The following is a 25,165-nucleotide window of genomic DNA, read 5'->3' on the forward strand; positions in this document are numbered from 1 at the left end:
TGCCCCTCCCAGGCTCACACCCATCTCTGGCTGAAGCTGATACCAACATGAGCTCCCATCCCTGGTCTGAGATGAGAACACCCCCTTGTGGATTCAGAGCCATCCCAATGTGACAAGATCATCAAACCAAATCACACAGTCGATTTTCACAACCTTTATTGAATCACAATTAACTGCAATCAATGCAACTGTGCCCTTAAGCCAGTTTAATTCCCTTAGCTTTATGGCATTTTTCTCTTTACTTTAAAAGTACTGTGCAGCAAGCAAGAAGGGAAGGAGTGCCCAGGGGTGTGATACATTTAGCAAGGCCAACATTTGCACGCTGACAAGGCACCGATCCTACTCGGTGATGGTGATGGCCTTCTCTGTAGAGATCCCTTTGATCTGGTTTGAGATCAGCTTGGCTACGATTTTCCTCTCTCCTAGTCTTGTTGGAGTGCATATTATTTCAGACTTCATGATTCTGCCAGGCATTATATCCCTAAAGACAAAGGAAAAACCAAAACAGTCCCAGCATGAATTAGGGTTATTTGCCACTTTGGAATAATTTCTCTTAAAGAAATAGTCACTGCATGTGTTCAGGGTGGTTGTTCCCCTTCCCCCATGACCAATTTGCAGCAAATGGGGCCTGGCATGATGGTACTGCCTGGTGGTCCCAGAGATCCTGGGGACCTTCCCCAGAGTTCCCCATACTGCTGAAACACCAGTCAGTTCTGAAGGAAGCAGCTGTGTTCACACTTATTGGGAAGAACAGTAGGAGCACGGGGGGAGCCCCTGTCATGCTCCTCTGCCCTGAGCTTGTCAACTGCTGTGTGGGTCTGTCTGGCCAAAATGCAGTTTCAAACACAGCTGGCAAAGGTCCCTGTTTCTCCAGATCCCCATACTACTTCTTTAAGGATATTAAAAAAATATAAACAGAACAGAGCCCTGCCATGGGCATTTAATTATCTCATCTCCTTACCCCTGCTCAAATGTTGTCATCTTAAACAAGCCCAAGCCCTCCACCAGCAGCTTGCAGTTTTCCAGGGTCACATTCAGCTTGTTCTTGAAGATGAATGCACAGGTGAAGTCATTGTACAATTGGGCTGTTTCTGGCATCTGGCAGAGGAGGAAAGACAGAAACAAACCCAAATATTGGGGATTAGAGGGGTAATAAAGATACCAGAGCTGCTGATGGTTTGCTCACCACCAGCATGGTGGGGGACACCCCCTTCATAACCTTTCTACCCTCCTGAAGCTGTTTTCTCAACATGTTTTTCCTTCAGCAGGGAGAGCTGTGGGCTTGGAGGCAGGCCCTGTACAAACTGTCCTCTCCCATCCCTTTCCCTCCAGCAGCCCCTGCTTCCCCTTTTAGATGGGGCAATAATAAAAGTTAAATTTCATGGCTGCTTTCAACCTTCAAATGAATGTTGACTAGCCAAATAAGATGCCAAGAACTGAGCATCCCAGGAGGCAGCCATTTGGGAGATCCCCCTGGGAATGCTACCACCACCATGGTGCTGCAGTGAGCAGAGCTTTAACCCTTGTCCCCCAGGAGCCCAGCTGGCAGCTGCCTCACCTGGACAGTGATGGGGGGATACTCGAATCTCATGGAGGTCTCCTTGGTGAGTTTGTCATTTGTTTCCCTGACCTCAGCAATGGCAGTGACAAGGATGAGCACTTCATCTTCCACAGAGGACAGCGTCTTCATGTATGCATCAGGTGCTATTTTCAGGGGGACCTGCATCTCTGCAGGAATGAAAACACAACTTGATGCTTTGTCACACACCCAGGAATTGGGTGGCAAAGTCAGCTCTGGTGGCTGGTGTCCCAAGGTGTGGCATGAGCCATTTTTGCTGAGACCTTCCTGCTTTCCTGTGGGGGGAAGCCCTGGCTGGGTGGGTGGTACCTGGCCCATGCAGCCCATGGGAAAGGTGGCTGAGTCCCACCATCTCTCTGCTCAGACAAGCACTGGCTTGGGCTCACATCCAGCACCTCAGCAGCCCTCATCCCTGGCTGCCTGGGCACTCAGGAGGAGGCAGAGGAGCAGAAGGTTGGGTACATCTAAGCCTGCACCCCCAAGGGTTCCTCTACCTGCTATAAAATTGCTGCCTTTCCTTTCAGTTCAGATTTTATCTTTTATTGCCTGGACAACCTTCTAGCAGCTCAGAAAAGTCACTAAGTCAGCAGTGCTGGTGCTTGACATTGCTTCAGCTGCAAAGCTTCCTGGCTTCTGGCAATAAAACCAAAAACACCTGTCCTTTTCCCTAAGTGTATATATGTATGCATGTATATATGGGACTACCTTTGCGTCGTGCTGCATTTTGACAGCAACGGTATATGAGTGAAAACGCTCAGCACTCATCAACAGCAAAGATTTTTTCTTATTTTTTACTTTTTTTTTATTCTTTCTTTTTGTGAGTGATTTGTGCTAGGAATCAGCAAGGGTTGCTAATTTTTTATCGCTCGTTAGTCTTTTGTTTAGCAAGTTTCAGTTACATTGCTTGGGATCAAAAATGCAACTCAGGTTACTCAAAGATGTGCAAAGCACAGCAGTGAACAGCTCCAGGGATCAGGCAGGCAGGCAGTCATGATGTGGGAATTTGCCTGGGCAAAGAATTTAGAAAATAACACTCACCAGCATCACCACCAGCCAAATCAGAGTGGCAAACACAAGTGCAAAAAAAAGGCTGAAATTTCTAGGCATCTAAATTCTGTGAGGGATCAGATCCACATGGATGCACACAAAGCCTGAGGTGACATCTTTGATGCTTAGACAGTGAGGACTAGAGGGAGATGTTTCAGCACATCTCACTCCTGCCATGAAAACTTCTGCCAGCCCACACTGCTGTATTTCTAACCACCTCCTTGAGGCTGCAACGGGGCCTTTGTGTTTTGGTCCCTGCTACAGAGGGATCCCAGTCTAACTGAGATTTCCAAATGCAGTTAAGAGGGAGGTAGGTTCTAGGCAGGCAATTTCTGCTCTTCACAAAGTACAGAGCCATACCCTGGTCTGTAGTGGAGCCACTACAAACCCCAGACCGCCACAGTAAATTAGTCTACAGAACAAGAGAGCTTTCTGTGCTTACCAGATGTGCCTTCTAGGTTGATGGTCTCCTTGATAGTTCCAAGATTGGCCTGAACTTTCCCAGTATAGTACTGCAGCTGGCAGGAGCCAGTAACGTCAACGGTCCAGTTCCCAGGAGCAGAGATCTTCACTGTGATGGCCATTTCAAGGGGATTGCCAGGATGCAAAGCTTCTGTATTGGTTATCTCAATGTGGAGCCCAGTCTTGGTGGCTGGCTCCTTTGGGACCAAAGGCTGGCTGCTCCCACTTAGTGTCTGCACAGTCGAAGCATAGCCTGAACGAGGTATCAATCCCGAAGGGCGTAGGAAGCTGATAGCTCTTTGCATAGATATCCTTTCCTCTTTGGAGCCTGGATGAAGAAAAATATGAGTGACAGCTGTATCTCAGTCTCCTCACCCAGAGCTATCTTCCCTCTATTTATCCTTTTGCTGATAAGCAGCGAGGATGTCAGAGCACCTCCAGCCTCTGCTCAGGACAAAGTCTTGGTTTAGGCTACCACCTACCACTGCAGGATTCTGGACTGGAAGACTTTAGAGGATGGATACTCTTAAATATTTCAGCCTGATATTTTTTCCCTCCTCAGTGAGAAGGGTTTAACAGTCTAGGACAACATAGCTGGACCTTGAGAACTGTGGGAAGGAAATATGGGATTTCCACACACACACACACCCCCCCCCCCCCAAAATATGATTTGGGGAATGGAAAGACAAAATGGAGAAGAATGAAGAAACAAAGCAAATGTCACTGTGATGACTAGGTCCATCACTCAGCCCGTTTTTTTCATTGTCTGGAAGCTTGCTCGTGTCCCTGGAGAGCAGCCTATAGGTGTCATGTGGGCTTGAGGATGGCCGGGAGCAGTGCTGCCTCCCGGGGGTCTCCAGGCCTTATGTTTGCCACTGCAGCTACTCCTGCAGTCTTCTCCTGGAAGCAACACATGCTGTGGGGTGACCTGCATGGTCGGGGTCTCCTCTTTGGCACTAGGTTAGAGGATGGGGGCTGTTACCTTCGGGGTACTTGTACTCCCAGGTGATGTCTTCCCGTCTGTTCTGCCCCACGGCTTTTGTGCTGATCTTCTTGCCGACGTCTCGGGTCTCGGTGCCAACCTTGAAGTACTTGTCTTTGCCATTCACCTTCTTGACAACCCAGTAGACTCTGTCAGCGTTCACTTCTGCGTACACAAACTTGCTGTCGTAGGGCAAATACACATCTCCTTCCCGGACAGCCTTCACCGGGCATGGGCCACACTGGAAACGACCTAGAAAGGGCATTCAACGCCAGCTGATTTTCCAAACATGAGCAGTGACTCCAGTTTTTGCTCCACACTCAGACACACTCAAGCAGGAATCTGTGGCCATGGCAGTTGATACTTAGCAGTAAACAGTCCTCCAACTCAGTAATGAACTCCAAAACCTCTCATTTCTCCCACAGCTGCTTGGGACTTTTTTAATAGATGACCAAGGCCTGGTAGGAGCTTTTGCATATTTCCCCTCACTTAGATTATTTTAAGGTTAGAAAGCCACAGCTTGGTTTGATAAGAGGAACGGAACATAACGATGCTTTCTCCATACAAGGGCAATGTGTTTTAAAGAAGTAGATAAAAGAATGCAAAAGCAGCCACACAGGATGCTAAACGTAACTGGAATCAGTGGATAAACAGATAATGAGGCAATTTGAGGCAAACTTATGTGACAAGAAGCCACAGCACGTGCCCTAAGAGAAGTTCAAGGCAAGGTCATCGGTACCATGAGTACGACCACCAGGGACCCCTTCAGACAACCCTCCAGGACCATAAAAGGCCTTCCAGTAAGAGGCAGATGCATGCAAATTAGTTCTAGGAGAAGTGATGTTTATGTTTTAGCCAGGAAGTACACTCTAATGAATATGCATGATCATAATGGAATAAATACCTTGTTGTAAAGTTTCATGATACACCCAATTAGAGGAGATAGCCTCTGGGTGTCCAGCATGCTGCAATAATGAATACCTGCTTTCTAATGCTTCAAAATTGTGCTAGAAAGTTTCTTCCTTCTTCAATTTCAGTATCAGGTTACGAAGTCAACTGCATCCTGACACCTGTGTTTGATCTCTAGGCAATATTCCACTTTCTGTGCTTCCCTGAGGATTAACCTTTTGGGTTTTTTCCAGTTTCAAATTCCCTGAACTTGTGCAGAGAGTGTAGTCACCAATTTTGGTGATCACTCCTCTCATCTACCAATGAACAGGCTCATGACCTCAATTACTTAGATGTGCTCTGAAACAACATTCATGCTCCTACAACATTGTTTTTCTGCCTGCCAAGAAATTCTATTCCTTCCATCCTGGGCTGAGGTGGCAGGAATGAGACCTACTGCTTTAGAGTGTCACTGCCCCAGTGCATGAAGTTGTGCATGGAGAGCACCTGGTTTGCTGTCTGGGAAGCATGTTTTTCACACAAAATGTCCCTGCCTCCCTCACGAGTTGCAGAAGGGCCTTTCTAGGCAAATCCTACCTTGACTTTGCTCCTGAGGGGTTGAATCAATTGCCTGCCAGCCATCAAACCCATCTGGAATATCTTTTCTCTGCATCCAGACATCATTCCACACGTGGAAGTTCCTGCGTGCATTTGGTTTGGAAAGAAAAGGAGTGAGTTGTTACAGTCCGAAGAGTCACGATCTCCTCCCTTAATCCTTTAGTAAGGGCAGATTTAATGGGTATTTGCAGGTAACCCTGGGAAACCCCTGGCTTTCTCTCTCTCTCCCCTGGGCAGCAAACCCCAAGCAGTAGTGAAATTCTCAAAGGAATTGCTGGGGGTGGGAAATGGGCACTGCAAGGCAGCACAGGGTGTAGGAAGCGTTAGTACCAGACAGAGTCGAAGGACAGCGAGTTCAGCTTTTCTCCTTTTTCATTCAGGTAAATGTCAACTGTCAGGTTCCCCTCTGTGTCATGGGCCGAGTCAAAGGTACTCACACAGCGGCATGGCACTCCCAGGCAACGCATGACTGCAGCACAGACAGACAAAACACAGGGTCACAAAATCCCTCAGGCTGGTGGGCATCCTCTCATCTGACCCCTCTGCCCACCCAGGGTCCTCCAGAGCAGGTGCTCAGGACTGTGTCCAGATGGCTTTTGAAAATCTCCAAGGACTCCATAACCTCTCTGGACACCCTGTGTCAGTGCTTGGCCACCCTCACAGTGAAAAAAGCTGTTTTCCCAGGTTTCAGGCTCCCATATTTCAGGCTGTGCCTATCACCTCTGGTCTTGTTATTGAGCATCACTGAGAAGAGCCTGTCTGTGTCCCATTCCTTTCTGTCAGGTATTTACACACAAAGATCAGATCCCCCAGAGCCTTCTCTTTTCCTGGCTGGGCAGTCCTGGCTCCCTCAGCCTCTCCTTACAGACAGACCCTGCCACCTCTGATGCTCAGAGGCACAGTAATTTGGCTTTACTAGCACAGTAATCGGGGTGTGGGAGAAGGGGGGCGGGTCACTGTTCACCTGTATTGAGGACTCCTGCGAAGACCCAGCACTGGCCATAACAGACCGGCTTTTTTGTTTTGTAGTACTTCTGCAAAATTGTGACACTCCCAATCCAATCCATAGGGGATGTTCCATTGGTGTAATTCCCTGACCAGTTCCCCATCAGGACTCCGCTGTCATCGTTGGCATTAACCTGTGGCCACACGCAAAGGAGAAAAATAAAGGGATGAAGCTGAATAAACCCCAGGGTCTTGGCCTACCCTGTGGCTTCCCACTGCCATGTGGGACCCATCAAGGCTGCTGGTGCTGGCTGGAGGCTCCCCTGGTTAGAAAGCCTCCACCTGCATATCTAGAGGGAGGTGGCACCTCTGCTCAGGGCAGTAAAAATTGACTCTGCATCTTGTATGTTAAACCACAGGGCTCCAAAAGGATCCCACCACAGAGAGCAGTTACCTGCCCAAAACACAACCCTTGTGTTGCCCCCACCAACACAACTAATGAGGAAGGACAACCACTGGAGCAGCTGCAAGCTTTGAAGATGGGAACATGCTATATTTTTGTTTGCCTCTTCCCACCACCCAAAAATGCCTCTGCCTCTTTGCTTGCAGTTTCCCAAAGGAATCTATTTCAGATGCCTCCTGAAATGGTGTTCATGGTCCCAGGGAAAGAAGAGCAAGCAAGGAGGAGGGAAGATATGGAGAGGCAAAGCACTTCACTGAGAGAGAGGCTTACCAAAGCAGACATGGCTCTGGACACATTTGCAGGATCCCTTCTCTCTCTCAGACTGAGCTTGCTTTTGTCCAGCAGATACATGCAGGCATCCAAGACAAATTCCTCAAACTGTTTTGGGGAGAAAACAGAGATATTTTTATATGCTGCTCTAAAACAGAATTTGCTTGTCACTGTAAAGCATGTATTTGGAGGAAAATGTATGACTAGGTCTAACTTCTAAACTTCCTTTATGATATTGAATTTCCAAGGCTGTAGGGCTTCCCAAAGCTGTTCTCTCCAAAGAAGGGCTAAAATTAATCCCAGCCTTGGAAGACAAAAGCCTGTCTCATGTGTCTTGCAAACAGAATTGGAACCTGACCCAGCAATCTTTACTCCTGTGCACAAAAGTCACCAACGTTGTGTCCCTACAACTCCGCAAATTACTCACAAGAGTAATGGACATTTAAGATCTCTACTAATAATTAGTCTATTGACATAGGTATAAAATGAACCCTGGAAAAAAGAAACATACGTAAATGCTAATTATTATAGCAAAGATTTCTAATTAGCAATTGCTGATAAAGCTCCCTGAGGGCCAGTTCAGAAAGATGTCAAACATCTGATCCAATGAAGCTTGTCAGAATATCAATATCAATTCTCATTGTTTAAGAGCAGAATAAATATTAGGATAGGAACAGCCCTACAGATGATGCCCTTTGGCCCTTTTTGTGTAAAACTTATTTGGGTTATGTCTGTCCTGCAGATACATATCTGCAGATATCCTGCAAAAATTGTAGACTTCTCAAACAAAACAAAAAAAAAAAACCTGGATTGGAACATTTTCTGGTAGAGATTTCTGTCTGGATAAGGTGCAGGATACTCTGATTGGGTTCCTGTTTGCTTTCTACAGGGTGCAAATAAATCTGCTCTTGCATCCACCTTTTATCTCTAGCCCAAGCCAGTTTGACATTCTCCCCTGGAGTTATCTCAGAGGCAGCGTGCAGGAACACCCTTCCTGAGAGGGTGGCTGACTGTGTCCTGCACACGGCTGTCAGTGAAGGCACCACTTGAAAGGTGATAACCTCTGCCAGTAATTTTACCCTTTTCATTCCTGATGATGATGCAACAGTTAAGCCATATTTTTTTCCCCATCAGCCCTCCCCCTGTCTCATTAGCGGATTAACAAGACCTACAGTTGCATGAGTGCAGGAATTTCCCTTATGGAAATTCTTTCAATCAGTAACACCCTGTTCCCAGTTTCCACATCCTTTAGCAGGAGGTCACATGATCTAACCATCCATGTGCCACTAAACCCTGTTCTCCAGCTGTGGGTGGGGAACATATGTAGGCACATAGATAACTCTAAGCAAGTGAGCCCTCCCAGTGAAGCTGGCAGGGTCATTCCAGCACTTTGAGCTACTCATGGGCTTCATGCCAAAGGGATGAAGAAGGGTAATGGGGCTGACAAGACAGCTCTGTTTCACCTGCCCAAAATTCCAGGGCCTGTCATAGATGTTGTATGCAGACCCAACATAGATGCAGCCGGTGTCGTTGAGCACGTATTCATTCTTCTGTGCCTCATTGGCCATGTAGACAACATCATCTGGAGAAAAAAATCCCAAACCCTCAGATGTCAGGCAGTTTGCACACCCTATTTGGAATTTTCTGTGGGAAGCTAAACTGGGGTAACCAAGGATCTGCAACATTCACACCAACAGATGACCATGCAGCATTCCCATTTCTTTGCTCCTATCATGAAAGAATTTCCAATAAGACTAATCTTTAATTTTCCCCTCTAGGTCCATTGCTATGTGACCACTCTTTTCTTGTTCCAAAAATCTTATTTCTGAACACTGTAGAGTACTAGGTAGACAGCAGAGAGAACTGGGGAACTTTTTTCTGGATCTCAAGCCAACCCAGTTCTCTCAGTTAATCTTTGGCTGGCTCAGGGAAACAGTGAGGAATGGTACAGAGGTGCAAACAGATGTGACTGAGAGATGTCCCTCTACATCCCAGCACTGCAGGATATCCAATGAGGAGCTGGCTCATTGCTATTGCCCAGCTTCCCACTGGCTCCATGAGGATGCTGCTTACAGTGTCTTATGGGAAAAAAGAAATGTATGTAAGAAAGAGAGGAGGGAAAATGCGAGGCAAAGCTCCATCTGGGACAATCCCTGGAAGGAGTAATTATCACTCCACTGAGCAGGACCACTCACCTTCACACCAAGGATTGAACAAAAGGTAGATGACACCATTTTCAGGCTTGTAAATGTTAGTGCCAGTCTTCACATGCAGGCTGTATTTTCCCACAGGGGCATTGGGTGAGCTGGTGACAGACAGCAGACACTGAGGAGGCAACAAGGAGAGACAGCATGAAGGACATCCCACCATGACCACAGGCATGGCACAAACATGGTGCCACAGGATTGGCACCAGTGGCAGAGCTGGGGGCCATGGAGGTCCCTGCAGGGAAAGAGGGGAAGGCAGTGGGATAGGGCAAAGCCTGCCTGTGCATGGGGGGAGCAATGAATCAAGCAGGACAAGGCTGCTGCCCATCTGAAATCATAGGACTAAGGGAAAGCAGGACAGGGGAATGAGGATGCTTTGCTCTGTAGCTTCTGATGGGCTCAGTACCGGGCATTGGACCCCTTGCCCACAGGCTCTACCTCTTTGCCATTCTTCTTGACAACTGAGATCTTCCACCCAGTGAAATCCTCCCGCTCCGGTTTCAGCGACAGCAGGCTCCCCCTGTTTTTCATAGGATTTTCACCTAGAAGCAAACCCAGGGCAATATGTGAGAGGGTTGCACAGGTCTGCAGTGCCTGTGCAGTGCCAGGAAGAGGCAGCTGGATGCTCCCTGGCTTTGCCTGGTGGCCACAGAGGGACTCCTGCTTACCGATGGTGAAGCGCAGGGACAGCTTGTCGGCAGCCCTCAGCTCCCTGCTGAGGCTGACCTGCACCTGGAAGGGCTGGCCGCGCCGCACCACCAGGTTCTTGATGTTGTAGCCATCCGTGTGGTGCTGCCGCGTGTTCTGGCTCTTCAGAAAGTCAATCCCAGTGACCTTCAGATTGGACTCTGGAAAGACATTAGGAGAAAAGGAGAAAGGAAAAAGAAAAGATTGATGGTTACTTTCTCAGTAGAGACAGTTTTCTTCTTCTTAATGTAGCCCTGTAAGTCATCAAAATATCTAGAGTAACAAGTGATCTAGCATAAGGCAACATAAAATAAAATAAAATAAAATAAAATATAAAATAAAATAAAATATAAAATAAAATAAAATATAAAATAAAATAAAATAAAATAAAATAAAATAAAATAAAATAAAATAAAATAAAATAAAATAAAATATAAAATAAAATAAAATATAAAATAAAATATAAAATAAAATAAAATAAAATATAAAATAAAATAAAATATAAAGTAAAATAAAATAAAATAAAATAAAATAAAATAAAGTTAAATTAAAAAAAAAAAATACCCAGAGGTGAACCTCAGACTCCCTGGGCAGACATGGAGGGAGAAGGAGGCAGAATCATGCTGCAGCAGCTGAGGGCTGGATAGTCAGAGGGCAAGGCAGGAGCTTGTCCCTGCTCTGGATGGACTGCTGTAAAACACTCATCACAGAGCACTGCCTCCCTTCATGATAACTGCTGCTTTTCCCATTTGGCTTCTGCACAGATTTACTCCCTAGCAAAAACCCCTCACAGGTGCCTTGCTCCCGTTCATTCCCAACACAGCAGCTGATTTTTAAGACAGAGTATTTAAAATGACTGCCTCCTGTCCCACAACTCTGGATGGGAGCAGGGCCAGGAAAAGCCTCAGCATCTCTGTTCCCAGTAGCTTGTGGCTCAGGGCTGTGGCATAGGAGTGGAGCTCTGAGAGGCACAACCCAGTGATACACTTGAGCAAAAAGAAAGCCCTCAGCTTTGAGTGATGATGGAGATTTGGGGGGTCACTGCATGAGGTTTTGGCTGGCTTCCCAGTTGGGACAGGAAAAGCTAGAGCATTCTGTGTGAACTGGTAGGGAGTAACAATACCTCATAAGCACTCTTCTCATGAGTGATTCAGATGAAGACATGGGAGAGGCAAAAACGGGTTACGGTAACTTTGATATCACCAAGTCAAAAGCATAATGGTTGAAGAGATTAATTCACCAAATGTCTTGACAGATTTGCATGGTACCTGGCAACCATGTAAATTGGAGTAACAACAAGAGCCATCCCTAATGCTGAAGAGGCTGGAATCTGCTGGTTGCTGGTGTGGCGTGAGAGATGCCACATGCAGGACTAGTCCCAGGGCGGGCTGAAATCAGTGGCACGCTTCCTACTGCAGCCTGTGCTGTGCAGTGACTGCAGCCTTGAGTAAACAGAACCGACCAGCCGTGGATCCCCACTAGACTACTACTCTATTTCTTCTTAGTAAATATATAAACCATATTTATCTTAATTACATAAAATATATAAGTGGCACAAAAAATAGACTTAAAACTGACCAGCATTTTTCATTAACCACCTTAATCTTCGAGTGCTTTTTCTTGCTTGCTGCATGCCAGTTGCCAACCTTGGGCTGATGTTTTGCGCAATGGGGTGTGCGTGCATTTTTGTCAAAAAATTTCAGCTGGAACTAGCTGCTTAACCCTCTTGAGAACAAAGAGGAAGTGTTATCTTCCTCAGCATTAAGAAATCTCCAAACACTAAAGCTGCTCAACCTTGTTCTTTATGGAAAACCCTGGTGCTGGGCTGAGAAGATCCCCTGGGAGAGGGCTGCAAAGGGATGTGTGAGTTGAACACATAGGATAGCTGTGGGAAAGGGCCCTAGGAAATCCATTCTTCCAGCATTTCTTAACTTAGGGACTGCATATCCGTCCCATTTCTGGACATCACCAGTGCTGCCAGCCTCTGTTGAGGATGCACAGGGAGGATACACTGACAACAGCTGCCCTGTAATATAGTCTGACCGTGCTGAGCACTCTGCCAAAGACCAGTCTCCACTCAGCAGTGCCCGTCAATTGCACTGCATTTATTCCTGTGCAAACACACCTGTGATAATACCCTGTGATCTGACTGGCACGGTGCCCTGTGCCAAGGAATGCCTCAGAGCGAGCCAGTGGCGCACCCATCACCACATCTGAGGGGGTTTGGCCACAGCTCACCTTGCCTGGGCAGCACTCACCTGCTGCTTTTGTCTTCCAGCCCTGCTTCCCGCCCTGGGCACGGAGCTGGGCCCCCACACACCCTGTGGCCAGCTGCCTGCAGGCAGCTTGGTTTGCCAGCACGGGAATTAGTGATTTATAGAAGAGCTGATTATACCTAGAACATGCCTGCTCACAGGACAGAGGCTCAGGCTGTGAGAGGCAGTCCTGTCTGTGCTCACTCCTGGACCAGGCCAGAAGCAAACCCAAACCTCAAATGCTGTCAGATTTTTTTTTTTCCTTTTTAATAGAAAAAAAAAATTCAAGGCAATATTTTGTCTCCTAGTTCAGTCTCAAGCTATGCCAAGGGAAATATAGGTTGGATGTTAGGAAAAAGTTTTTCACAGAAAGAATAATAAAGTACTGGAATGATCTGCCTGGGGAGGTGGTGGAGTCACCATCCCTGGATGTGTTTACAAAGATTGGATGTGGCACTCAGTGCCGTGGTCTAGTTGAGGTATTAGGGCTGGGTTGGACTTGATGATCTTGAGGGTCTCTTCCAACCTAGTCATTCTGTGATTCTATGGAATGATTTATTCTTTATAGAGCTCCTTCCGATGCTAACCCACAAGCTCCATTGCATTGCTGCCTGCCTGCCTGGAGAGCTGTTCAGAGCTTCAAGAGAACAGTGATCAAAGATGGGCATATAAGACCTTGGCACTGGTAAGTATGTGAGGCCTTTTTTCCCCCTTATTATGAGGAGGTGATGGGGTTTAAAAACCTATCAGTATGGAGCAGGGTATTTATAGTATGTCTGGCTTCAGTGGGAACAAAGGCTGCTCAGAAGGACAGAAGGGAATTGGGATGAGAACTGTAGTTTTTCAAGAGAGAGCATAATTTGTATACCTGCATTTACTCCTGATTTTTGCTCAGCCCCCAGGCAAACACTCATGCACATCTCAGATATGTGAGATCGCATCCCAAAGATGCTGATGTCCAAGACTTCCTGGAAAAATTTCAGCTCATCCACACTCAGAGTACAGAGGTTTGAAACTGAGGGACTCAGAGTGGTGTCAGAACACCCCTCCCCTCCTGAAAGCTCTGGAGACCTGCTCCCAACTCTGCAGAAGGCACCACCCAGCCCACATGTGCATCTGCTCAGCTACATCCAAGACCCCAGGGGTTTTGGGCATTCTGGGGCTGGACCAGCCGGGCTGGTTCTGGTTCAGCAGCTCTGCAGGAGTGACCCAGGCACCTTTCAAGGCAGGTGCAGGATGTCCTGACTACAGGGTAGGCAGGACAGCCATGGGACAGAGCTCAAGCCCAAATAAATCCTCCTTTTCGTTATTTTGAAACTTCCATCAGATGCTATCAGCCATCACTAATGAGCAATACTCTACATGATAAAGTAGCCTGAAAAAAAGCAATTCTTTTAACATTGATGTGGTACAACTTTAAAAGAGCTGCATTTCTTTTCCATTATCACTGACAGAACCAGATGTCTACAGGCTGAAGAACAGTGATGAAAAATGAGATGAGTCTTGCAGTTAGTTTACCAATCTGTCAAAAACAGAATTTGCACAGCCAGAGCAAACTGATCCCCTGTGAGCAGTGCTGTCACCACAACTTCTTCTCTCAAGGTGTCACCCACGGCAATCAGAAGGGTGAGAACCTCTGGAGCTGCCATACTCCCTGCAGGAGACTTGCCAAACTTCACACCTAACATATCATATCAAGCATTAAAACATATCATATAGAGCATTAAAAACTCACCAATGTTGCCAAACATGGTTCTTGTTAGAGTTTCTACTCGCGATGCGTGTGATGCCAGCAGCTTCCAAGCTCCTGAGTAGTCTCTGCCACTTGCTTCTGAGTGTGCAGAAGGAAGACAGGCTGCCCTTTTTATCTGAGGTGTCAGCAGGTCCACTGCCAAGGGGTGGTGTTTCGAGAAAGGAAGTTCCCGTGGAAAAAAAAAAAAAATGCCTACAACTCCCTCTGCACATAGTCAGACCCTGAAAAACAGCGAAACTTAAATCCCGACTCACATGGAAGGTGAATTTGCACAATCAGATGACAAGTGGACAGACCCTTCACTGACAAACACTAAAATCACAGGCTAGGTGAGTAACAAGAATTTACCTATGCCCTAATATCCAGGTCACCAGGACTGCAACTCCAGGGATAACTTTACAAGGAAACCCAAAAACATTTAATCCCTAGGAGAACAGATTTCCCCATTAGGACCAGTCTAACATTCTTTTAAGTTAATGAGGTTTTTGTCATCACATTTGGGACAGAAATACTTGGAGCTATGAGCTAAAATCCCATTTACACACATGGGTTGAAAAGCTGAAGCACCCACTGAACCACTGGCCCCGTCCCCACAGGATGAGGTGAACATCAAGGTAGACAGCCCAGTGAGAGCACTGAGTGGGAAAGAGGAGAATCAGGTTATGTCCAGGAGGAGAAGGAAATGTGGTGGAACAGGAGCTATTTGCTGTTTGCCGGCTGCTCTTTGACAGCTATGCCAGAGGTCTCTGCCAGGACATGGTTCAACCCCACAGGCCCCACTGCCACCCTGGTCCTCAGGGCAACCAAAGATGGAGAGATGAGTCTACACCACAGAGAGGAGAGCTGGTGGTATATAGACTGCCAGTGATATGGGCACAGTGTCCAGAAAGAGAAACAAATGTCCCCAGGCACCCAGAAATGTAGAGGTGGCTCAGCTGTGGGAGCAGCCTCAGCCTCCTGATGCCTCCCTCAACGGCAGCACCCCACATTTCAGCAAGGTAGAATTCTGCTTGCAAGGCTGCCATGTCTAAATGCAAGTCCTTCCTAAAAAGGACCTCCCTGTGGAAGCCTTCAAAGGCACCGACTTTTCTCCCTTGGTTTAGGTAAGTAGGTATTTCCTTTAGGATGACTGTTTCCCCTGGTGCAAACGAGGAGCTGAGTTAGCAGATGCCACCCTCGAGCATGTCACTGCCTGCTGGCAGGTGTATGTTGGGTGTCTTCACTTGAGGGCACCACAGGGTACTGAGGGTGCAGCACACATCCATAATGTCGCAGGACATCTGCAAGAATACCTGAACCACCAATGTTCTCAGCAAGCATCACTCACCAGTCAGCACCAGACAATGTGCTGGCAACTGCATATTCAACTACTGACAAAAACACTGCAGCCCTGATTAACCTTTCTGTGTTGCTTTTATTCCGTGTTTCCTTCCTCCTAGAGGGTGAAAGACGTTTTTGTTTAGAACCAATATGGGATGAAATAAAGTATACACGGAATGTCAGCACAACAACACAAGCAGTAACCCATGTAATCTGAACATTTATGATGTATCTTACTGATTTTCACTTAACTGCAGCAAAAGTAATCCACATCAGCTGAAGTCACTGACAGTACCTTCTTAATCCAGTCTCAACCTGTTTTGTACATCATTCTATGCTTGGTTGGAGGCACCTTAAAGTGTGTTGACATGATAGTCCTACAGCAAAATTACAGATTTTTGCAAACAGGAAGAGATTTATGTTGGTCACACTTTGCTTCTGAAAAAAAATGTTCTAGATGTGTGCTGGCGGGTGAGCAAGGGAAGCAGAGCATGTATTCACCAGGGACAGTCATGCTTCCAGTCCTGTGGAGTTTTGCAAAACCTTGATTTCAACAGTGCTCATGTCCTGACCCTCACTTTAAGCCTCAGAGTCTGAGGAAAGATTGTAAAAATTATATGGGTGTGGGTTCTTCCCTGCCATGAACCTACTCCATCTTGGAATGTGGCTGGCCTTTTGTGGGGGTGGGGGTTTGGCCATTGGGGCAGGGTTTCAGTTCTCCTTTGCTTGGTGCAGCTGCTGATCTAGCTCATTCCTATTATCTTTCTCTACACACTGGTAGTATCTCAATTCAACAAAGCTAAACTTGGCACATGTTGACTCCCAACACACCTGGCTCGTATGAGCTTGCCCTGCCAGGAAAGGCCATTGAATTCTATTACTCTCCAAGAGTTGTTGGCGAGGTCCGAGAAGAGGAATTTCAGCTTGAACTACAGGAATGTTTTTTAAAGACGTGGTTTCAAATTTTTTCATGTTGTCAGCAGGTGATCTCTGTCTTTTTACAGGCAAACTTCCTGTCTTTGCCAGGTAGAGTGGCTGGCTATGGTTCAGCCCCATGGCCTTTTCCTTCTTGTTGAAGCAATAAAAAATACCAGCCCATTTTAATTTCATTTTTTTACCCCAAACAGTTATAACAGTTAATCACTTCAATCTATTTCATGAAACTATACTCTTTTAATTAACAGCAGCAGGGGATTTTTTCTTTTTTCTGCAGGCAATTTCCTTATTCCCAATAATTTCAGCAACTTACTTCCCAGTTTGCAAAATAGGACAACAGAGGCAGTTAACCTTATCTGCATCTGTCTGTAGCAAGGTCACCTTATTAGCTGGCACAAGAAGGTAATAAAATGCAAACAAATATAATAAAATTCCCCAGTGGCTGCTCCTCTATTTACAAGCTTGCCCTTTGTCTCAGGTTTTTGTTTATTTTGTGTATCAAAAATGACAAAACAAGTCAAACTTCCAGAGCATGACCACAGGTATCGATGCCAAGTAGGAAAGACAAATCCTTAGCTTTACATTTTCATTCATTTGCAACCCCATGAGAAGCCGCCTTTTATAACAGCAATTTACTGAGCTACATTTTGTATAAACACCTGAGGCTCCAAGTTGCTTTTGTTTTGTCGGGTTTTTTTGTTTTCTTCTATGTCTAGTCAGAGTAACACTCAAAATAAATAACAGATCAAAAGCAGCACAGGTTTCTTTTTCGGTGATCTGGAAAGGTGAACTCATCCTCTCAGCCTTCCCACGGGGTTGCTCTGAGGTGTCAGAGGGTGAGCAGTGCATCCGGCATGGTACACACGGACACAGCCCTTGTCTGGGTCCTGAGGGGCACCACAGGGAGAAGATGTTCTCCACTGACCACAGCAGGACTGCTCCCATGTTCACCTCCTAGTAGGTGTTGAGTCCTGCCTGAATCACGGCCTAAGGAATGATAAGTAGTAAGAAATCTTGGTGGTGTCAAAGACAAAAAAAGCACAGATGGAGAACAGCAGAGGATCTATCTGGTCCATCTCTTTTGAGCTGGGTTTGAGGTGCTACGTTGGTCCTGCTCTCACAATTTCATTAAGTTGTACCTCAGTGTTTAGGAATGTCCTAGTATTGAGACACATCACATCCACACAATGATCCTGATGTTCCAGTGCTGCTGTTACTCTGAAAGGAGCATTGATTTGATCACTTCTCCCTCACATACTTTGACTGTGGACCATGACAGTGGTCTATGCCCACAGGGCATCCCGTGTATCAATGGATGCAGGCAGATTCACTTCTAATCCAACATGAGCCAACTTGTGGTAGGCATTTGGACGTCACAGATTGATGCAAGATGGCCAAGCCCAGATCTTAACTGATTCCAAGTCATCTGGCCCCAGATACCTGGCAGTGAGTTTCTCACAGGCAAATACCAGAGAAGTGATTGATGCCTGTATAATTATTATGGAAATTCCACTGTTTCACAGAATTGTGAAATCATAGAATATTCTGAGTTGTAAGGGACCCACAAGGGTCATGGAAGCCCAACTCCTTCATTCCAACCGAGCACTGAAAGAGGATTTTTTGACCTAAGTTAGGGATAAAGGTGGCTGGCTGTGGCGGCCAGGCCAGGGTCTGTTGGTTTGACCTGGGATGCCACGACCTTCCCAGAGAGAGGGGTCCAGCAAGAGACAGCCTTAGGGAAGTCTTTGGCAGTCCCTGGCCACTGGGTAACCAAGAAAAGGTGCAGACTGTGGCTACAAGTGATCAGCTCAATGATTTCCAACTCAGTGTTTTTGGCTTAGCTTCCTAGGTTTTTCCCAGGCCAACTCAGAGCGACGGGAGAGTTGTGTGGCGATTCCACAGAGGTAGCCTTTATTGTCCAGCAGGTCTGTGAAGGGTCCCAGTGAGTGCTCCCTCCTGAACTGGGCAGAAGCTGGGGTTTTTATGGGGGAAGGCAAGGGTAGTACCAGGGGGGAAAACCAATGGATTACAAAGGACCAGCATAGTCACCAAAGCATGGTGGGATAGCTCACCATGACAGGAGAGGATGGCTTTATCCTGGAGGAATCTCTCCCAGGCAGAGTTTGAGATTAAGCCTTATCACAACTCTTTCAGGGCATCTTCCTCCAGGGGAAAACCTTGGTAGGATCACCTGCCTCCACAACTAGTTTTAGGCATTTACCTGCAGAAGGAAGGAAAACTGTAAACCCCTCTGCCCAAACCAGCACCACCCAAGGGCTCTGCTCCTGAAGAAGGCAGAGACTATACCTCCACATACATCAAATATAGACTTATGGCTACTCAGGCAAAACACTCTCCTTGCTCTGAAAGAGAAGTTCTGTGGGCCCAAAAACTGAGGGTTTAGGCCATTGACAAAAGGGAAAGCTGCTTTAAAGCAAGCCAAAATGCTATGATGCTAAAATATTTTTTAAGATCCCTTTCTTGGCTAAGGTGCAAAAGGCAAACTTGCAATATCAGTCTAGATATATGAAGCAACAACATGTGAAGGTTGAACCTGGAATTTCAGTACTATGACTTGACCCTCAGTTCCAGTACAACTGTTGCACTGGAAAATGCCTGAAATATGCATGCTCTAGTGTCGAGATATTATGTATTAGTCTAGAATAACTCAGCATGAGGTACTTCTGCTTCTTGGCAAAATACTTCAGAATTTTGTGCAATATATTACAAAGAGAGATCTCCATCATGTCACCTTTTCTAAAAATATTTGCCCACTTTTTGAACTTGATGAACCAGCTAGCCTCTGCTGCTTCCTGTAGGCAGGAGTTCCTCAGACAAATGACACACTGCAAGAAGAGGAAGCTCCTCTGGCTTTGACGCTTGCTGGCTTCCCTTGTGGTCCCCATCCTCGTGGCAGAGGAGACAATTAACAGCTTACTTTCTCCATTATTCCAGCTTACTATCTCCATTATTCCAGCTTACTATCTCCATTATTCCAGCTTACTTTCTCCAGGCAATTCAGGGCCTTCTTGGCCCCTATTACAAAGCATCACTTTCTCTTTTGCTGTCTGAATGGCCCTAGCCTGCTAACTCCCTCCTCACACCTTCATCCCATCCACACACCTGAAATGGGAAGAAGGACTCCCCTCACCATGCCATCCCATAACCTAAAGTGTGTGTTTGGAAAGGGTCCAACAAGGTGGGTGTAGTTATTCCAGGGCTGTATCCACCCTACTGCCACTGACCCATGAATTTGCTTGCATGTATGACCACACTGACTGATTGCAGTGTGAACACATACCCACAGCCTACACCTAAAGCAAACAGTATGAAAAGGTAAGAGGAAAAATAAAGCAAAAGAGGGCTGCAAAAAATAAATGGTAAGGGCAAGGAAATCAACAGCACAAATATTGAATCAGGGATAAAATAGTTTATCCATGTATTAAAAACAGCTCCAGCGAACAAGGAAACCCACCTACAGGATATGTGTTTGGTTGCAAATGTCTAAGTGAGAAAACAGAAACTTGGATGCCAGTGTCTTCGAGTAACATTTCTTTCTTCAGGGGAGGTGTAACAGCTTCTCCCACCTGTCTGTGTGGGTGTGTGTCTATATACATCGAGATGTACACGGTCCACAGACTGCAGGTCACATTGAGCCACGCCACATTCCCGCCAGCCAGCACTGCAACTGAAATTGCCATGTGGTAGGAAGGGAGAAACTTCCTAGACTAAGGTTTGCAGGGAGGAGATGGTCCCACCCAGTGCTGGGGGTCTGGCTCACGTGCTGCACCAGAGCAGAGCAGAACCACAGCAGGTGCAAAAGGGGTGTCCCACCCCTGAATGCATCCATCAAGTGGCAGTCTCCAGGTATGGTGGGACTGACTGAACCCAGGGATCTCTGGCTATTTGCCCTGAAAAGCAACCAAGCCGGTGTACTCCCACCTGCTCCTTGTCACAGCACCCAGGCTATTGTCCCTTCACAGCAGCTCATGATGCTCCACTCCATGACCACCAGGGTTTTCTAGGAAGCATTTTCATGCAACACTCATTCCTGGCAGAATCATGCTTGTGATTGCCTAACTCTGGAGTCCTGAAGGCAACAAGTCACTTAAATTACCTCCTATCTGGATGAGGAAACAGACAGCTGGCAGCGGAAAATGTGTTTGTAAGGCCTCATCCTTCCCTGGGGCACTACTCATTTCTCCCTAAGTGTTGACTTAATTTACTGAAAGCAATTAGGGTCCCAAAACAGAAGCCCTGGCTGCTGTTCAGACATTGCACACTTCTGGTCACAGTGCCAAGAAGAGCTGTCCAACTCTCACCTCTCACAGCAAAACCAAGAGATGCTCTGCTTGTGCCAGGGGAGGACCCGAGCTGCTCACACGGCCGAGCCCCAGCCCCGACTCTTCACAGGTTCATAGTGACCTCTGAGCCAAGTGAGACTGAGCAACAGGTTCAAAATGTACAAAAAGTGGTAGCACCGTCTACAGTGCCCCACCTACTACCACTCTTTGCAGCCCTTCCCTCTTGCTTACTTCCATTGTCATGGATTCATCCCCTCGGGTGCAGTGGGGCCTCTGTGTCGTGCAAAACCTGTGCAGGGCTAAGCAGGGTGTGCATCATCTCCCCCCAGCAAAACGGGAGTGGGAGGCCCCACCCAGGAGTTCCCCAGGCTTTAACCTAGCACCAGCAATCCCTCAGGACTTCAGGGGCATGAAGGGAGCTGCTTAGGAAATCTTGGCAATTAATACAGCCACTCACAGACACCCTTCCTTAAACCTCAAGGGAAAATTGAAACAACTAATAATGTTATTGAAATTTTTGGCCAGAAACCAAAAAACTTAGTTGGAGAGTGAATAGCATGGCTGGCTGGTTGGCTGCTCCCAGGGCAAGCAATCTCCTGTGTATGCCAAGTGCTGCTACTGGCCATGGGTCACTGTGGTGCTGCACACAGCCACGGGACAGAGTAACACAAGGTCCAGGCTTCCTGGTCATCCCTCTGGGCAGCCCATGCTGGGGTGCTGCAGCTTGTCTGGGAGCCATCGGTAACACTGTACCCACCTGGCTATCTCCTCAACCAGCAAAGGCTCAAGTTCACAAAGCACTTCACTACTGTGGAGTCTTTCTCCTTTGACAAATTTGTTTTCAGGCTATGAATGCAAGTGTCCGTTATGGTTTCTTTGGTTAGAATACAAGCCTCTGGCAGCCTAGGTTTGCATGGTGCCTCAAGGAGGAACCTCCTTTCTGTGGCACAGCAGGATTTAAAGGGAACTACTAAACATGGAGGCAGAAGGTCAAACCAGTTTCCAGTTTTAGATGGCGGTGATCATGAAATTGGCCCCTAGGTCACAGGAAATCCATCCATCTGCCCAGACGGGATGGCCACCAACACTAGATTGAGTCACTTAAGGTTTTGTCTAGCTGAGTCTTGAAAACTTCCTCTGCTGCCTGTGTAGGCAGCTAACCTCCTAGTGACGTTTTTTCCCTTGATGGCCAGCTTGAAAGTCCTAAGACAGAACCTGTGCCTGTTGCCTTGTTTAGTTAGTACTGGTCGTTTCTATGTTGCCTCTCTAACTCCTTTCCAAAGCTAATTGCATCAGCCTGAGCTTTCCTTTTCACCAATCAGCCCACATGCCTCAGCCTCTCCTCCTAGGCCCCTGCCATCTTGGAATCTTTGAACCAGACCAGTTTCCTACAGACCTCTTGAATCTGGGGGTCCAGCCTTAGAAAAAACACTCCAGGTAGAAACACTGACAATGTCAGGACTCTGAGAGCACCACTGGGACTGGCTGTCCCTGCCCAACTCACAGGGCTTCCCCCTCCTCCCTGCCCATGCCAGGACCCCATTACAGATTTTACAAGCAAGTTGCTGATCTTTGTTTTTTTGGTGTTAAAGTATCTAGAAAGAGACTTGCCTTGGAAAGGGCACTGCAACACTCAGCCCAACAACCATCTGCCTAAAACTAGAAGGTGTTGTTTTACAGTCTAAAGTCCTTTGTTCCATCCACAGAAAGGACAACATTTTTACGAATGTTGTCTTCCTCAATAATTTCCATTAAAAGTCATGCGGTACAACACTCCACACACTTGATTTTTAGGGTCAGAGCCCTGGTTATCCTGGGAAGGCTTTTACCACTGACCTGAGCTCACCCCAGATTTTTCTCCAAGACCAAATGAGCTGCAGGTGTCACACCACTTGCTGTGGATAAGTGCCCGTATTGTGCGACTTCCCTCTGCACCTCTCAGATCCCCAAAATGAAGGTTTGCTGCTATTCTTCTGCAGAAGACCACCCAAACATGTCAGGTTTAGTACCCATTTATTCCTAATTTCATGTTTTTTTTCTGTGCCAGACAAGGTCAGAGCCACTCTTCTGGCATGTTGTGTCACAGAACCTTCTTCTTTGAAAACACCCCACTGATTGCAAGATCGTGTAATTATGTGGTTGTGTGGGACACTCTTGCAATGTGATCGTTTAAGGTTTCTGAAGGATCAACAGAGGGCACTGAGTCAAATTCCTTGAAAACTCTGAATACACCAAACTCAGCAGAACAATCTACCAAACTTATTTATTGCATCTACTTCACATAATTATCACCTGGGCAAGCATACTATCCTTCAAGTGATTTCAATATATGTTGTGACTGAGATGCTGTACAAACTTTCAGTGACTCCTTGTCAATGACAACAGGGACATTTAAAAGTTTTTATGTGTATTTCCTTATCTAATCAGTCAAATTGAGATTTAAGGTTCAACTGAAACTATTATTTCATTTGGCTTTGTTCCTTGTAAAGATATACGACACATTGTTTACCTTAGAATACAATACTCCTGGACCTTGTTTATACAACAGATTTTTCTAATGCTTCCCACCATTAATTCAAGTACTCTTATTTGAATCTTCCTGAGTGTTACTGTGAGCCTTCCTGTTAACCATGCACCTACTTCTTCTACTCTTTAAAAGTATGACATGGTATGGCTGTGCCTGATGACGAACAAGATACTGAAAAACCAAGTGTTGTGTTTGAGAATGAGAGGCAGGTGCAGGAAAGACTCATTACACTGAGTAATTAGCACTTAGTAATTACACATTGCACTTGGGAGGTGAGAGAATCACGGAATGGTTTGTATTGAAAGGGACCTTAAAGATCATCTATTTCCAAACACCTTGCCAGGAGCAGGGATACCTTCCACTAGACCAGGCTGCCCAGAGCTCCATCCAGCCTGGCCTTGAATAGTGCCTGGGATGGAGCACCCACAGCTCCTCTGGGAAACGTGCTCCAGTGAAGATTTCTTTCCACCTGTCCTAAATTTACCTTCTTACAGTTTGTACCCATTATTCCTCATCCTATCACTGCAATTCCTGATGAAGAGTCCCTCTCTGGCTTCCCTGTAGGCCCCCTTCAGATACTGGAAGGTTGCTAGGAGGTCTCCATGCAACCTTCTCTTCTCCAGGCTGAACACCCCCAACTTCCCCAGTCTGCCTTCATAGGGCAGGTGCTCCAGTCCTCTTATCAATTTCATGGCCTCCTAGACTTGCTCCAACAGTTACATGTTCTTTCTGTGTCAGGGGCACCAGGGGTCTCATGAGAGCAGAGCACAGACACAGAATCACCTCCCTGCACCTGCTGGCCATGTTCCTTTAGATGCAGCCCAGGATTTGTTTGGCTTTCTGGGCTGCCAGTCCACACTGCTGGCTCATGTTGAGTTTCTGGTCAGCCACCACCCATAAGTCCTTCTCCACAAGGCTGCTGTAAATCATGTCTGTGCCCAAGTTGCAGGGGTGCCTGGGATCAAATCCAGGTCTCCAATTTAGAGACAAAGACATCGTGCAGGACAGTATCCAATGCTTTGCATAAGCCCAGTCAGACAACATCCATGGCTCTGCCCCTATCCATCAGTGCTGTAGATACAGCATTGTGTTCCTGTGAGATGTGCACCCAGAAGAGTATTTTGCCTGAATTTGAGTGGAACATGTGCTCAAGACTTGTCTCTAGCAATACCTCGCCTCAACTGAGCAAAAACTCCACGCAAGTACACTGCTGTAGTTCCCACATAAAAATAACCCACCTTCCACCCCAGTAAACCAAGGTCCTGGAGTTGGCCGTAGTCTTCAGCCACCTTAAAAGGTCCACCACATCTGAACCCCTCTTCAAACTAGTCTCACATTGATTTTTTTTGTGTGTGTGGTCTAAAATATCTGTAAATAAAAAAATTCAGCCACTGAGCTTTGGACAGAGTTTTATTTTGGAAATCCCCCTTTTTTTATTACCTTCAGCCACATTTTGGATGATCCCACATGAATGGTTTACCAGAAGTGCACTGCTTTGCCACACAGTGATTGCAGTTTTTCTTGTAGCCCTGTCCCTACTGGCAGACATGGCCAAACTGTGTACACAAGAGGGGTGGGATTCTGCCATTAAATAAACCCTACTTAGTAATGTTTTCTTCCCATGGGAACTGGAGGAAAACTTACTTCCGTTCCCACCTTCAAGTATTTATGAGAGAATTTACAGCCCTGGTTTATCTTGGTTTATCCACCTTAAAGTGAGCATCACCAAGTAAAGTGCTGCTCACACCTTCTGGACACCTTCCACTCCTGAACAAACACCTCCTAAACCTTGAACTCCAACAATGACCGTAATAAAAAAATACCAGTTTTGAGATAGTCCAGGTTAAAAAGCTTTCCAAATGGTTTATTAGGAAATGGTGCAACAGCCAAATTAACCAGAGAGCCTGGTCCTGCTACTGCTG

General features: G+C 46.5%; 1 protein-coding gene across 1 annotated transcript; it reads right to left on the minus strand.

The window, feature by feature from the left end:
* Window positions 1-139: 139 nt before the first annotated feature.
* TGM4 (transglutaminase 4) lies at window positions 140-14,291 on the minus strand. The gene is made up of 14 exons (XM_014248452.2): window positions 14,139-14,291; window positions 10,130-10,309; window positions 9,900-10,003; window positions 9,450-9,579; window positions 8,718-8,836; window positions 7,255-7,362; window positions 6,541-6,715; window positions 5,907-6,045; window positions 5,556-5,659; window positions 4,071-4,322; window positions 3,069-3,416; window positions 1,559-1,728; window positions 962-1,098; window positions 140-481 (listed from the first exon to the last, which is right to left on the minus strand). Exons 1-14 carry the CDS (start codon window positions 14,152-14,154, stop codon window positions 340-342), a joined length of 2,124 nt encoding a protein of 707 aa, XP_014103927.1. The 5' UTR covers window positions 14,155-14,291; the 3' UTR covers window positions 140-339.
* Window positions 14,292-25,165: the final 10,874 nt, after the last annotated feature.

Source organism: Pseudopodoces humilis, chromosome 1, assembly GCF_049639895.1.
Source record: "Pseudopodoces humilis isolate 2021_Gansu_Grassland_sample_001 chromosome 1, ASM4963989v1, whole genome shotgun sequence".
Lineage (NCBI taxonomy): Eukaryota > Metazoa > Chordata > Aves > Passeriformes > Paridae > Pseudopodoces > Pseudopodoces humilis.